This window comes from Vanessa tameamea, chromosome 16, assembly GCF_037043105.1.
Source record: "Vanessa tameamea isolate UH-Manoa-2023 chromosome 16, ilVanTame1 primary haplotype, whole genome shotgun sequence".
Taxonomy (NCBI): Eukaryota; Metazoa; Arthropoda; class Insecta; order Lepidoptera; family Nymphalidae; genus Vanessa; species Vanessa tameamea.
In genome coordinates, this window is record NC_087324.1 from 5,441,437 (window position 1) to 5,458,225 (window position 16,789).

The 16,789-nt window shown below is 32.2% G+C and overlaps 1 protein-coding gene across 2 annotated transcripts; it reads left to right on the forward strand.

The window, feature by feature from the left end:
* Nucleotides 1-1,555: 1,555 nt before the first annotated feature.
* On the forward strand, nt 1,556-11,565 carry LOC113393928 (sodium-coupled monocarboxylate transporter 2-like). 2 transcript variants are annotated; one of them, XM_026631050.2, is made up of 10 exons: nt 1,556-1,953; nt 4,542-4,666; nt 5,639-5,791; nt 6,271-6,490; nt 6,936-7,206; nt 8,463-8,551; nt 8,624-8,732; nt 9,057-9,218; nt 9,880-10,061; nt 11,253-11,565. In XM_026631050.2, the coding sequence occupies exons 1-10, from the start codon at nt 1,754-1,756 to the stop codon at nt 11,545-11,547; spliced, it is 1,806 nt and encodes a 601-aa protein (XP_026486835.2). In that variant the 5' UTR covers nt 1,556-1,753; the 3' UTR covers nt 11,548-11,565. The 2 variants fall into 2 exon arrangements, with proteins under 2 accessions (XP_026486835.2, XP_026486834.2); XM_026631049.2 differs by having other exon boundaries at nt 1,561-1,953; nt 11,250-11,565.
* Nucleotides 11,566-16,789: the final 5,224 nt, after the last annotated feature.

The following is a 16,789-nucleotide window of genomic DNA, read 5'->3' on the forward strand; positions in this document are numbered from 1 at the left end:
TGGCATAAATATAACTGTCCCTTACCTATACATAAGTCTATACAATATAACGTGGGCTGTACGTTGAGTGAATTTTTCGCGCTATTAAACAGAATAGGTGACGCTGTAAGGAAAAGATTTAAAGTTATATAAAAGACAAGACACGTTAAACTTATCTACTATCGTATACATGCATGTTATAAAATTGAATTTAAACTTATTCCTACAGATTATAAATTAAACTCTTAAACAGACGAAAAAGATCGTATCACTTTTTATTTTATTTGTATTTATAGACGTATCAGCTGAGTAAATATAGGACAAAAATTAGTCTATAAAAAATATATCGTCTATTTTAAATTTAGTTTAGATATGTACGTACAAACGTTTTAGTAAAGACTGTATGTACGGGTCGCTAGAACAGGTGTAGGCATAATATTCTAATGTCTGTAAAAGCGGCACGCCATCCATAATAATAATATAACCCTTTCCTCCCCAAACACATATAACATGGAAGACAAGTCACATACCAATAGTCAATTACTATATATAAGTATATATATATGTCTAGTGTTGGAGTATATGTCTTAAGATTATATTACACGTGAATTACTTGAATTTGGAATGTAAATTACTATATACTGACTATTGAAATTTCAAATGTAAATTTACTTAATGTGAAAAAAAACTATTTTATGTGATGGGCCGGCTTATGGCTAATTAGCCATATCTTCCAGACGACCCAATCCGTTTTACCTATATACACAGATTAATAATTTTTTTTCTCTTAATGTCTCTAACATTTGTTAACTACCAGTTAAAAAAAGAAGTGATAAAATACAAAAAAAAAATATTGTTGTGTGTATTATGTCAGCTCAGCAAAATAATTAAATTGCGCCATCTTACGGATAGCCTAAAAACTAAGTGCAACTACTACTTACAGTACTCGAATGAGTTCGTTTATTTCTATAATACCCGATTGATAGCGCCTTAGTCCTTAGTGAAACGATACAGATTTAGTTCACATATGAATCAGTAGATGTCGCTTTTTAAATTTATAGGGTTGGCAATTATTTATGTTTAAAGTCATCTCAATTTCTATAAACTGGAAAATAAAATTACAAAGAAAGATTAAAAAAAAATAATAATTAATTGAATATAGGTTAAAGGCTCCAATCCAATGAATCTGTATAACTCTGATATTATGTAAATATTTTTATAAACTAAGTTTATGTTTAATATTTAAATCATTAGTAAGAACTTAATTGTTAACTTTTTGTTATTTTTTATTGTCAGTGTTTGAGCCGTTTGATTCCCGAATAACAAATAAATAATGCAGTCAAGGAAATATAAATTTTAATAATGGTATTTATTCTAAATTCGAAATAGTTTATATTGAATGAGTTATTTATGTTTTTTTATATCTTTTTTTAAGAAAAAATTGCCAACCCTTATAAACAAGGAATAGTACTACGGTTTTTAATCTTTGCTCAAAGATTTGGTTAGTATATGCGTTTATCATTTCTATCGTTTTAACTGAATATTATGTTTGACTAATGTGATGGGAAATCCTTTTCACGTTATTTGCTAAAAGATTGAGAAGAAATCCGCCGTTATTTAGCTTTTATCTCTGTTATAATATCATTCTATGACTCTATTGTTGTTGACTTAGAGCCGATATGATTTTATTCGCAACATACATTCCGTCACGGCACGTTGTATTTAAAGATTTCTGTATTATATTATAACTTAAGATAATTATTTACATATAAAAATGAGAAATTCCACGGTTCAAGTGGCCCCGTTATATTTCAACGTCGCTGAATATTGCTTGTTTGGAATTAATTTGGGTGTTGTGATTGGAATTATTTTATACTTTTTATTCGTGAATAATAAATACAATACCGTTTCTGGGTTCCTTTTCGGCGGGAAGAATATGTCAATTGTATCAATTTCTTTGGGTTTGATTGCCAGGTAAGTGCCTTTTATGAGATTTTGTTTAATTATTATTAAATTATATTAATATATAATTATTTATATATTTAAACAAATATAAACTAAAATGAGAAAATTACTTCTGTGTCATAATTTTATATGGTAAATATATATATATGTATATATATTAATATTATGTTAATTAGCGACTTTTATGAGCGGATCAGCTGATGATGACAATGAATTCGTATTGTGCCTGTCATCGATATCCGACTGATACTTCCTCACGATGTTTCATAGAGAGAGCAAGTTGTACTACAAACATTAGAACATTCTAGAGTTATACTATGCATATGTTTTGCTTGACGTGTAATTCGAAGAATATTATGACAGAAATTGATCAAAAACGAGCCATTTATTTTCAGAAAAAGTGTAAAGTCTATCCCAATCGAAGAACGACTACCTTAGATTTTCATGTACCATTCGATTTTTTAATAGCTCTGTTATATTATATACCGCAAACAGTTATTGATTAACACCTATATTTTTAATCAACGTTATTCCATTTGTTTACAAATATCAACCTCAAATACACTTCCAAAGATCCGATAACGACTTCGCCGACGTTAAAATATCAATTTTTTCGGGTATACATAATATGATAGGCGTTTCAGGACCTCAACCAATGATATCACATCAATTCAATGTCAATGTTGTTTATCGTCTTTAATTCTTTCGTGGTTGGTATAGGATATAGGTTTTGATAGGTTGACTGCCTCGTTGGTCTAGCTGCTTGATATAAAACCACAGATTCCGAAGTACTGGGTTCAAATCCCAGGTCAGCCCGATAAAAAGTTATTGGGTATTTCAGTCGAAAATTTCTCAGTAAAAGCCTGTAGTCTGGAATTTGAAGTGTGTACACTGTACATTCTCGGAATACACGTAAAGCCGTTGGTCCTGCGCCTGAACTCTTTACGGTCGAGTCGGATTTGCCGTCCCATCGGATTAAGAGAGTGAGGGAACAGATGGTAGGGTCGCGCACAAACTTGTATACTCTATTCCAACCATAACAGGAAAAAAGTCAGTTAAAGAACATTTGACAGCAAATTGACGCGATATCATGGGTCAAGAGCTTGATTAATCTATGATATTCACTATGGATTTGTGAAAAAAATGGCGTTTTGAACGTTGACGAAACTGTTATCGGAATTTTGGAAGTAGAATTAAAGTGGAAATAAGTGGTTAAGTGCAATAGTGTTGTATTATAAATAAAAATATATTAAACTGAACTTAGTAGTGCACAACATAGTTGAGTTATTAGCAAATCGCATTAAATACGCAAATCTAAGGTTTGTTTAACTTATTTCCTACTTCCAATGGAATAAGCTATAGACATATCATGCGTAGATGGTTGGTCTCTCTTGCGATTGGCCGCCGTAAGCGTAATCGGCCCGACGACATCTCAGGTTTTGAAAAATCAAATCAAAATATACTTTATTTAAGTAGGCTTTTACAAGCACTTTTGATACGTCATTTAACAAACTATTTAAACTAAGGCTACCACCGGTTCGGAATGTAGATACTACCGAGCAAAGAACCGGCAAGAATTCATTGTCTTCAAATGTATTTGTTTATGCTTGAATTTAGATTTAAAATTAAAGTTAAGAAGATGTCGAATAATTTAACGAAGCACGTAACGAATTTGATGACTAAAAATTGAAACTTTTGAAAGTTGTAATTTTTAGTCATCAAATTTTTTGGCCTTTTCATACGCCTTTTGTAATTCATAAAATTTCAGAGATATAAACGGCAACTTTAGTATATCAAACGGTTTAGAATGTAACCGATTATATTTTTCATTTTGCTTATACCAATTTATATATATCTAGTGCACACAAATACGTTTAACTCAAGATATTACACATTCAAATACACGCCTGTACAAATTACTCGTATTCCTTTGTATTCTTTTGATATTCAACTCATTTAACTCGACATTGTGCATGGTAGGTTAAAATTTACAGTACTTGCGTCTTACTAATACCTCGAATGCGCGGAACAATTGTCAGTGCGTCTTCTCCATCCCACGTGACATTGAGGAAATAATCTCTACCCCGTTGGCACAACTGAAACACATTAAGCTAAGAATTTAGTAACTATTTTCAGCAACAAAAGTTACCAATTTTACTTTTGCAGAGAATAAAACCACGTCTCTCAAACTCGCGTCATAGATTTGGAGTAACATTAACTAGATCGTTATAATAATTGCGATATCCATAAACAAAGCTGATACCACCATCACCCCCTTTTAAAACATTTTCATTCTTAACCAAACCATCATAGGCTTATAGCTTACAAATTTACAGTTAGCCAATTGAAAATGAAACAAAGTTTTTTTTTTTATGTCATCAGTCACGTGTGATTACATCAATCAGGATGTATGCGTTTATTTGTATGAATGTCGTCTCGTATATTTTTAAAACAAATCAAAGTTTTATCCAGTTCAAACCAATTTAAACCGGTAACGTGATAAAGTTTTAAATATTATAAATATAGATGAATAATATATAATAAATAGGATGTTATGGGCATACCGAATCACTTTCACATAGATGTTTTTTTTTCAGTCACTTGACCAGCATTACGTTACTGGGTGTGCCAGTAGAAATATATTTAAGAGGCACGCAGTACTGGGCTTCAGCGCTGTCTCTTATCTTTGTGACTTTCTTAACGGCTGTAATTTATTTACCTGGTAAATATTTTGTGAATGTTTCATTTCTATTTATAAACAAATAAAAATCACCGGTTACTTATCGATGTCACGTGCGATTTTATAAACAAAGACGTTTCTTATAAATAATAAGAAAAATCTTTGTTTATAAAAATCAAAGTTAAGTTTATTTTGTTGAGTATTTTTTTGTTTTTTATGAGAGTAAAACATTCAAGGTGAAATTTGAGTGAAACTTTTCCGACCCTAAATAAGTGCCAACAATAAATGGTGACAAAAATAGCGATGGATTGGCAGGGAGGTTGTTCTGCCACGCTGTCCTAATTCGGCTCGAATCCTGGACCTCTGCGTTTGCAGCGTTATAAGGTATCCGAACCGAGAGCGAGTGCCGTAAGTAACCAGGAAATAAACCTAGCGGTTATCAAATATTTTCATTGTGGTTATCTAACTTTTTTTATTTGACGGCGTTTCCGCACTTTAACCAAACAATATCTTCAAACTTTGGATTAATATTAATCTCATACGTTCATAATGTTTAAAATGTATCTTATGGATTTTCGAATGTTTTCTAAAATTATAATCTGTGCAAAGTTCCTAACCCTGGCAAGTTTTACATTCTAATGTTGTTTCAAATTATGCGTTTGCTTAATAATAAGTCATATTTAAAAATATTTATACGTGTCTGAAGTAAATCATGGTTATGTCGGAATAGTTTCACTCGACCGTTACACAAAAAACGTTGCGACGCGAAATTCGAACTTGAAATTTCATTCTGAAAACGACTCACTCAAAAATAAAATCAGTAAACAGATATTCGATCAATCGATCGATCTTTAAATATAAGTTAATTTGTAATTTCTCATAATGATTTTACAATTTTTTGTGACTTATTACAAAGCCTTAATTGTTTATCTTACAAATAATATAAGTATTACATTATCTACTTCCTAGTTATAATGAGATTTTTCTAATGAAAAGGTTGTATATTTTTTTTAGTATTCCATAGACTTCAGCTATCATCAAGTTTCGAATATTTAGAAATAAGGTTCTCTACCCACACACGGACGGTTGCGGCGGTTTTATTTGTTGTTAGTAAGCTGATGTTGCTGCCGATTGTGCCATATGTACCTTTACTGGCTTTTCGATTGGGTAAATACATTATATATATATTTATTTTGCTCTAAGTGAGAAGAACGTGGTTAGAGAGAGAACGAAAATATGGTTTGAACGCGTGCATCTTAACTGTCGATTGTGGGTTCAAGCCCAGGCAAGCACCACGCAATTTTCGAGTGTTTATAATTAATTTCGTGCTCCGCGGTGAAGAAAAACATCGTTACAAAACTGTATGCTCAATTTTAACTAAATTCTGCCACTCCAACACGCAATGGAGCAGCCTGGTGGAATAAGCACCGAACCTTTGACTCAAAGTGGATGAACATTTTTAGTTGAAAAATTTAACAATCAAACCGAAAGAGAGCGTTAAATAATCAAAATTTGATTAACAATAAATCATCTTTGTTAAGTATTTTTCAAATACCGTTAATAATTAAAAGTAATTACGGTATAACGCTATACTATTTAGGTATTGCAGCATACATATAGATCATTTCCATGTATCCCATTTGCAGTTACAAATCCTCTAGCTAGTCGTGTAACGGCAGTGATATGCGTCGCGTGTTCCACACTCATCGCGATTGGAGGCCTTCGTGCTATAATCAGCATTGGCATCGTGACCACTTTCCTGGCATTGGCTGGTACTGCTTTGCCGAGTGGTCTGGCGTTACTGCCAATGGGCTTTAAGAGGATGTGGGAAATATCTAGCCACGGAAGTAGATTAGTTTTCTACGAGTAAGTCAGCATGGAAACAGTATTAATACTTACCCTTGCGTTCTTTCTAAAGGAGCATAAGCATATTCGTATATATAATCTGTTTGTCTGTTACTCTTTCAAGCTCTCTGTTTAAAACCATTGAACTGAGTTTGATAAAATTAAGTATGAAGCAAGATTGAACTCCCACGAAAGACATGGACTACTTTTTTAAACCTAAAACTTAGATACCAACCTCAAAAATGCGAGCGATAACTTTTATTATACTTATACAATTTAAACAAAGACAATGAGCTGTAGACATAGACAATTTTAATACTTTTTACTAATTGTTATATTCGTAAAAAAAATAATATGAATAGCGAACAGCTTTTAGAGGCAAAATCAAATAACAATGAGATTCGTTTCTGATTTAAATATAATAAAATAAAAATGAAAATATTGAAACTCATTGCTTTTATTCTAGTCCGGATCCGGAACTAGCTCATCACACGTCCTTCTTCGTGGTGACATTGGCCCTTAGCACGAACTGGCTGTGGAAGATAGCACTCAGCCAATCATCTGTGCAAAAACTGTTAGCGGTTCCGACAATCAGTAAAGCGAGAATATGTTTGGCAATCTCTTGTGTCGGAATAATACTTATGAAGATGCTGTCTTGTTTTCTGGGACTTGTTATATACGCTTGGTTTGCAGGCTGTGATCCATTACTCACTGGACAGATTAAAAAACATGAACAGGTAACTTCAGAAAACTCTATCGTAAACATAAAAAAATTATATATACACAGATAACATACGTGTGCAAAAGGTTTAAAGCGTTTATTCATTTTAAATTTAGAACATAATTCAAGTTAAGTCATGTCATATTTTATCCAAAAATAATTCACGAAAGGAAAATCTTAATATACTTAGTCCTTAAAATCCTTAACAAGCAATTTATTATTGTAATTTTACAGGATCAGTTTAAGAATGTCAGTAAAAAGAGAAAAATCAGTTACACTTTTCTATGAGGGTTTTCTGTATAGAAATCAATGAATACTCTCTCCACGAATTATCAACATCATAGTTCTAACATAAGATTTTCCTTCTCTTGATTATCATTATAGTTGGCACTGAGGGTCGACTGTTAGATTATAAATTCAGGTGTTTTAAATAACTCATACTAATATTAATAATACGATTAACATTTCGTCTGGCTTGAGTTGACAAATTCATCATCACGACTAGATTTTCGATATGCCATATGGATCAAATAGATTTAGCAATTCATTATACGGGATCTACCGAAGTTCGTTAGGTACGTTGCGTGAAAATCTAGTAGAATCGCTACTATAGCTTATACTTAAGGCATCACAAGAAAATATACATACGTACCTAAATACGTATAGGTATATTCGTGACTCATTGACCAAAATACAGAATCTAACCCTGAGGACTTCATAATTTTTATACCATTGGAACTAGCCTACTATTGAGTGCCTACATATATTTGACTTTAAATGATATTTCTCGATATCATATCATATTATTGATAACATATTTTGAATTACTTATAATAATCAACTACCTTGACCCATTAAATATATTTTTTATAACCACTTATGAAAATTTTATCTTTTTATTGAAGGTACTCCTATCATACGAAAAAATAAGAAATTGTTAATGTTGCACACAAAATTCGACCTCACATTGCGCCCACGGTAATTTCACTTCAAAAATCTTGCAAACTAGGTACAAGTGGGAAGAACAGCTCACGTTTAAGAAACCGTGACTCATTTTCAACATCATCGTTCTGCTAATCGTAGTTCTCTGTTGAAAATAGGCAACTCCCGGTCCATTGACCATACACTCAACTGGATAGCATCGTACGTTGATTTGCCTCGTTGCTGATCCCCGATCTTCACTTTAGGACCATTTTTACAAACAAAAAACAACACAAGAAAATCTAATTATTTTTATTAGCAACTAAAAGGCATAATTTTATTGTGTTTCAGTTAGTACCTCATTTCCTGAATCACTTATCAACAATGTTCCCAGGGATTTGCGGTATCTTTATAATATCTATCTTTAGCGCAACCACAGGGTACGTAATTAGTATTACAGTTTAATGACTCTCTGTGTACGTTTGTTTAATAAGATAATAATGTTGTTACAGGTGTATTGCGTCTATCATAAATTCAATATCAGGGGTAGTGTTTGAAGAATTTATACGACCATGGATGCCACAGAGTACAAATGAACAAGCTTGCTGCAGAATTATGAAGGTTATCCTTTTTTAAATAAATTCTTATAAAATAAATAGTGATTTTTATCAATGTATGGTGTAGCTTTTACAACGATAATATTCATATCCGAGTACTATAGTAGTAACCAATGAGGCAGATATTTTTTGCAATAATTTGAATAAGCAGTTCACGCTCAGCGAAAATACTACGAAAGTCAATGCCTCGTCAAAATCCGCAAATTTTATCGGGATCGAATCCGCAATTTCCACAACATTTTCAATCACCATATTATTGCGAACAAAACAAAAAAAAATTATCATATCCATGATACATATTATTTAGAATAATCATTATTATTTCTAGTTTCTGTGCATTATGGTTGGTCTATACTGTGCTTGTGTAGTGTGGCTAGCTCGGGAATTAGACCGTCTACAGCACGTGGCTTCCGGAGTAACGGGTGTAACTGCAGGAACTCTTCTTGGCCTTTTTACCCTGGGCATAGTCTTCTCACGAGCGAATTGTTCTGTAAGTAAAAGTAAACATGTAGTATTAACATATATGATGAAATAAAAATATATTGTTTTTTATTATAAGCGCCATCTATTGAAACAGATTAGAACTACTATGTGATTTATTTAAAATATTTTCTTACAGATTGTCTCATATATTTTCTTCGAAGTAATATTCAGTGACGAAAATAGATGGCGCTGTAAAATAAACAGTTACGCATAAAAATTATGAATCCGATTTTTTTTATCGATATATTTTTTTAAATAATACGAATATAAAATTAAATTAATTGTATATCTATACTAATATTATAAATGAGAAAGTTAATCTGTATGTCTCTAACTCTTTCACAACCAAGCCACTGAACCGAATTAGATGGAATTGCTATGAAACAAGCTTAAACCACAAGGAAGAACACAAGCTAACACGCAGGCGAAGCTACAGGCGACAACTAGTATACTAATATTGCGAAATAAATAACATATTAACTAAATTAAATTGAATGATAGATATTTATATGACAACATTTTTTTATAAAAGTACGTTCAAAATATAGAATCAATCTTGAATCAAATCAATATACGATATAGACAGCGTCGACAGTCGTGACTCAAACTTAACTTTTACAAGAGAAATCGTTTATATGCAGAGTAAATAAAACCCCTTACATTTTTAGGGCGCCTTGAGCGGATGTCTCTTGAGTCTCGTACTCTGTGGCTGGCTGCTTATAGGGGCTGAGAATGCTCTAGCCACGGGGGCATTGACCTTCCAGGGTAAGCCGTTAGTTACCACTGGATGCGGCAAAGCCAACTTCACACACATTTTGGTGAATGTGACAACAGTAATACCGAACGCTGCGTGAGTAAAATTTCCATTCAATAGATTATTCGTTGCGTGAAATTTCGTTGCACTAATTGGTGTTTGATGTTTTAAAGGTTCGTTTTAAGTATAACCACGATATACGCGTAGTTTTATCGTTACAGAATTTTAACAGATATGTTTCATGATGTTCAAGTTTTGTTTATGCCTACTGTGTTACTTTTTCCTGTCAGTGTCAATAGTAAATTTTTCCTTCGAAAATAGAAGATGATATTTATTTGTTGTCTTTATTTGATTTAATAATAAAGAAAGTCATTTCGTCACACAATGGCCACGTCATCTCAATCGTTCCTTACTTAAGTGACCGCTTAACACTGTCATGTATAGTCTTGGTAAAGTTTTTGTTTTTTGTTATTGGTAGTGTCATTAATATAAATTAAGTGACCACTTAAGTTAGGCACTGTCTCGCGTAGTGTCCGTGGGCAACTTTTAGTTTGTCTGTCTTTATATTGTCATAAATAACATATTACTCACGGCAAAAAATAATATTTTAGTATCATATCGGTTAGTTTAATTAATGTTATCAAATCTTGATAATCACTTACGTTATAAAAAAAAACGCAAATAAACATTTTACTAATATTACGAACGCGACGCGTTAAAGATCGCCGTGGAAGTTATAATCTTAGTTGGCCAACTTGGGTGATATCGACTTGAGCTAAGTTTTATTTCCCTCTTATTAAAACTTTTCCCATATTACAACTTACTATTACCCGATTCACGTAGTTTTATGAGTTTTTCTAGTCTCTTTTACTCTTCGGGTGACTTTAGCATTACTAACTATTGTTTGATTGCCACTAAATTAAAAGTCAACACAAATTTTGGTGTTAATTAAAGAAGTATTAAGAAGAAAATTTACACTTATGCTGTCTTTTTTTTTTAAATTTATATTACAGTTTTTAGTATTCAGTATATACGTGGTAGAAGGGAAAATTTGCATCAAAATCTCTTTACTGAAACGTTAACTGTGAAAACGTTGTACTCAAGCGACCTTGAAATAAAAACATTTCGCTTTATACATGCGATTGAGATTGCACTTATGTCTGCAGTTACCTGTTATACATATACATATATGATATATATATTTTTTCCTAAATATATTAAGTTGTCGTCTGTTTTTCACATGGGGGGCAATTCCGCAATGTTAAAGATTACTTTGTTTTTTAGCAGGCAATTGCCAACAAAACCACTTCAATCTCTCTTCCGAATATCCTTCACGTACTGTCCGTTTGCTGGCGCTGTGGCTGTTCTTCTGATTGGAGTTCCCATGAGCTACCTCACTGGCAAGTCGAAGGTCGAGTCAATGAACCCTGATGTCTTCTGTCCCCTAACACGGAGCTTCCTCCACAAGTTACCGGATAGAAGCGCGACAGTGTCTTTAGAACTTCGACCCCCAAATACCCAAGATGTATACATGGCTTTAGATGAAGCTTTAAAACATTTGAAAGATGTTATAGACCGATAAATAAAGACTGTGATTTTATTGTTTTTATTTTATTAAATACAAATAACTAACCTCCTCTGAATGTAGTACATAAAAATGAATGTGGTTTGAAATTAAAACACATGACTGACAGATCACCACGGGAATTCCCGCATATAATATGTTAGTTATCAAGAATATTTCATTTTCCCCGCTAAATTTAAATTAAATTAAAACAGAAATGCAGGTATGAGGTTCTATATTGAATTGACTACAGAAGGTAAACGCCGAGAAGGAATGACATTTCACAATTTGATTCGATCATCATATTAACCATCATTTTTCATTACTCGTATGTTAAGGATGATATATTGCATGTCATGAAGTCGTTTACCTGATCCAAATTCGCCCTCATAAACATTATCATTCGTCATTTTTCGCCTCATTCATTTCGTCGGCTAATCTTAAGTGAAATTGATGGTTCGTGAAATCTACATTATATTGTTTTTATATATAATATTATTATTAATACGTGGTGGTAGGGCGTATTTGTAGGTACCACCAACTCATCAGATATTCTACCGCCAAACAGCAATATTTAGTAGTATTGTGTTTCGGTTTGAAGGGTGAGTGAGCCAGTGTAACTACAGGCACAAGGGACATAACATCTTAGTTCCCAAAGATTGGTGGCGCATTGGTGATGTAAGGAATGGGTAATATTTCTTACAGCGCCATTGTCTATGGGCAGTGGTTACCACTTACCATCAGGTGGCCCATTTGTTAGTCCACCTACCAATATCATAAAAAAAAACTGTCATATGCTGCTTTATTTATCCTTTCACTGTCCAGCACAAGATGAATTTTAAACGCAAATCAAGCTCCTGAAAACAAAGCAGTGCTTGTCCGGGTCAAATCCATTCTTCGGTTAAGATTCACGTCACCCAGTCACTTGGCCATCTTGGCTCTTTTTTTTATTTTGCACCTGCTATTTTTTAATGCTATGTTTCATCTCGTTAAACGTATTTCAAATGACTGATTTAAAAAAAAGAAGGTTGTTCTGAATTTGTGATAATTCTCTTTCATCGTCTTATTATTTTAAAATACAATGCTCAATTCCCAGACATGTATGTTAAACAAAGGGATAACATCTGCGAATGCGTGCGAGGTTTTAGACACGCCACATTAATTCCTAGACCGCTGCCTACTGTCTCGAGTATTCGTTTTCGATAAAATGCCTCATGTGTATAACCCTGAGCATTCAAAAACCAACCATAACGTTTTCGGTTTAAAGTTGAATATAATTGTATTCATTTAGAATTCAGAAGTTGGCGACTTTATCAGAGCTAAGAGGCGTTTTTTGCCTGAAATAGGGGGACGCTTTGAATCGTAAAGGGGAAACATATGTTGCGGTAGTGAAGACAAAAAAAAAATCGGTGGTTTATATGCAAGATTTAAATTGATATACAATTTAAAATATATGCGACCAAAATACATTACAATGTAATGAAGACTAGAGTGAAAAGGCAGAAAGGTAGGTAGGCAGCGAGATAGATAGGCCACACAATTATTATTAGAGCCGATCTGATATTATTGATAAGAGAAGATCTGCATAGCTAATAGCTTTATATATTAAGCTGAAGTATAACATTGCGAATATCCTCTGGCGTCCTGCTGAGGATTCGATGATAGGATAATCGTGGAAGTGGTTCGAAACAAGATTTGAACCCAGTACCTTGGAATCAGCTAAATTAGGTACTGACAAACGAGGCAGTCACGGGAATTAGGGAGGGCGTTTATAAACAATCTGAAGCAATCTCAGAGATTTTCCAAAAGAAAGTCGTCTCAGTATTACGAGACAGAAATGTTCTTCTAGAGAACACGCCGACTAAATTTCTCGACGTTGCACATTTCTCCCTATACGCTGTTCAAGATCTTGATCTCTGTATGTTTGAATTATTCAGCGGAAATGACTATGTACCTGGATAACAGACGGGTTGATTCGCTCATTAGTATTTATGCCTCAGCAAATAAATAATAAAATATGTTACGTTAGTCGAAGCATAGTGTATTGAAGAAATAATATTATGATATATAGGCTATATATCATAAACATATATAGATATATTTAACGTGAATCTGTTTAAGTTCTTAAGAGCCTTAAAAATACTATTTGTTATTAGTATTCTTTTTTTTGTGTTTTTTTTTCATTTTTTGTTTATTACAGTTCAAACCCTTTTTTTTAAAACCTAATTTTATATACTTTGATTATCTTTTAATGATCTTATTCGATTTACTCCATGTTTTAATGTAACAGTAGATTGTTGGCTTATGTAAGAATGTTTTGGTATCAAATGTTTGTGTAGGTATTAAAATACTATGTTTCCCGAAAATAAAATATTATAGCGATCGATTGAGTTTGAAGCTTGTTTCCTTAATAGTTCAATTTATATTTTATTCAGTATAATCTTACTGATATCATAAATGCGTAAGTTACGATGGATGGACGGATGTTCGTAACTCAATCATGATATAACAGCTCACCTAACACATGCACACTATTTCCGCTTGTATGCGGCTGTGGATGAAAGTTACTTGTTTATATAGCAACAAAATACAAACTTGGACGGCAAATTTAACAATTAAATCAACAAATGTTGATAAGCGACATTGATTATTATTTAATTGTGAAAATTGAAGAATCAATCTACATATAGCCTTTTCCAATGGAAGTAGGACAAAAGATAAACAAACTTTTATTGGGTATTTCATGCGATTAGCTAATAACTCATATTAGACACTACTAAGAGTTTATGATTAATATATATCTTCATTTATATAACACTTAATTACTTATTTCCACTTTAATTTTACTTCCAAAATTCCGATAACAGTTTCATCGATGTTCAAAACGCCACTTTTCGCAAATCCATAGTGAATATCATGGATTAAACAATCTCTCAACCAATGATATTGCGTCAATTTGTGGTCAAATGTTGTTTATTTGGCTTTTTTGCTGTTATGGTTGGAATAGAGTATATATATTCAATCACAAACCTAAAACTATATAGCAGATGAGTTTGAAGGAGACCTTTGTCTTTCAATGTCGCATTTACATTCTTTAAAAAAAAAAATTCGAAATTTTGTTTGTTAAGGAGGATGTTGTAGCCTATTAAACTTCAACACACTTCATCACAAAAATCATTATTGTCAAGCACATTATACCGACAGAGTCTTTATAAAATTATCGTAACAATATTTTTCTATTAACCATTGTATAATTTTTTTATTAATTGACTATTATAAATATTATAAGAGTTTTGCTTAATAATAATACACGACGACACTAAAAAAATTACAGTATAAAAAATCTATTTACAATTCTTGTCTATCTCAACTAAAAAAAGGAACGCAAAAAATATAATTGAATAGTTTTATATCCCAAATTAAAAAGCGATGTTTTTGGAAATCGAACTGTTTTATAAATTGACATTTAAGTTAATCTAATCTGTAGTAATACGTTAAATTTAAGCCAATTAGGGAACTTTATCACCTAACAAATTAGACATTTAATAGTATTCGTTTGACAATTTAGTTTCGCATTACAATCCAGGATCGAAGTGGCGAGACGCATACGTCACGTTCCACTTTGGAATTAATGCCCCCCGGAAATACGTATCCATTATTACAGCAATCGTCCTTAAATTAATCGCAATTAAGCATCATATTTGATGGTTTCTAGAATAAATACATTTTACATGACCAACAGATACGGAATACTTTATTGTAATACTAGATAATTTTTTACTTTTATTCTTGCTTTTAATTTCCTTTCATATTATATGGCGCGGAACATTGTAACATGAAAAATATTACCGTCCCTCATCATCCGCCAATCACAGTACTGAACATAGACCTCAAACAAAATGACCAAAGTTCCCGGTATTTCACCTTCCGCATCCTAGCACGTCGTCACTTCATTATATGATATTCATCACATTATACGATGCTCAATGAAATACTCACTTGAATTTTTAAAATCGCAGATGTCTTCTATCCTTGGCTTTGAAAACATAGTTTCAGGAACGTACAAAGAATGAGCATATCATTTTACCTAAATCAATATTGAAATTATTTATGATTACGAAATTAATGTATAAGTTCAGTATTCAGTATTTTAATTGTCAATTTAACTTAACTTAAAATCAAAATGTACTTTATTGAAGTAGGCTTTTACCAAGCACTTTTGAATCGTCTTTTTACAAACTATATTAAGTGAAGCTACCACCGTTTCGGAATGTAGATTCCACCGAGAACAATCGACAAGAAACTTAATAGTTACTCTTTTTCCAACATTTAAAATACAAATTTATGTTAGTTAAATACAAATAAGCATTTTATCATTTATATAAACTTGTATGGTATAATATGCTTTTTTTTATTAAAGTATTTTTTACAAATGATTTAAATTTATTAATTCAAATCTATATTAAATTATTATCTGAATATTTCCAATCACTTTCGAATTAAAAAACGTTACGTGATAATGGAGACGCGTAGCATTCCGTCCGTTTATGTCCATAAAGGGTAGCCACAATGGTAATTGCCGTTTAAATTCTATGAAATATGCGCGGTCAGTCTATTATTAACTTTTATTGTATGTAATGTCGATTGCACACACATTTTATGCCAGATTGAGTCGTGGTCAGGCAATGTTAAATGAAGGATTCACATAAAGTGTCTTTCTACTTACTATACTTTTTTTATCGGTTTTGATATTTGAATTATTTTTTTCGAAGAATATCTGTATGTATATAATGAGTACTTTAATATTAGATGTAATTTAATACAGTTTAACTCTGCTTAGTCTTGATTTCCGCGCTATTGTTGTATTATTTCTATACTTTTGATTTTTATCATTTGTATGGGCCTGGATGTTTTTATTGTTAAGCACCACAATATATATTTTAGATGTATTGATAATTAAAACGAAATAACAGTTTATCAGTTTATGTACATAAATATATGAGTATTGTTACAAAGGGTCTCATATAAGATATATAAAAAAAATTAACACAGACCAAATTTTAGTGATATTCTTTGATATATCAAAAACTCGATTAGTACTCTTGGCCCAGTGGCAAGAACGCGCGGATTGCGAGATCCAACCCGGAAAAGTAGCGCTGGTTTTTTTCATGAGCTTTATTTGTGTTTGGTAAAATCCTGCAACATGTAAATCCAATCCCAATTGGAGCAGCGCGGTGGAAAATGCTTCAAACCTTCTCCT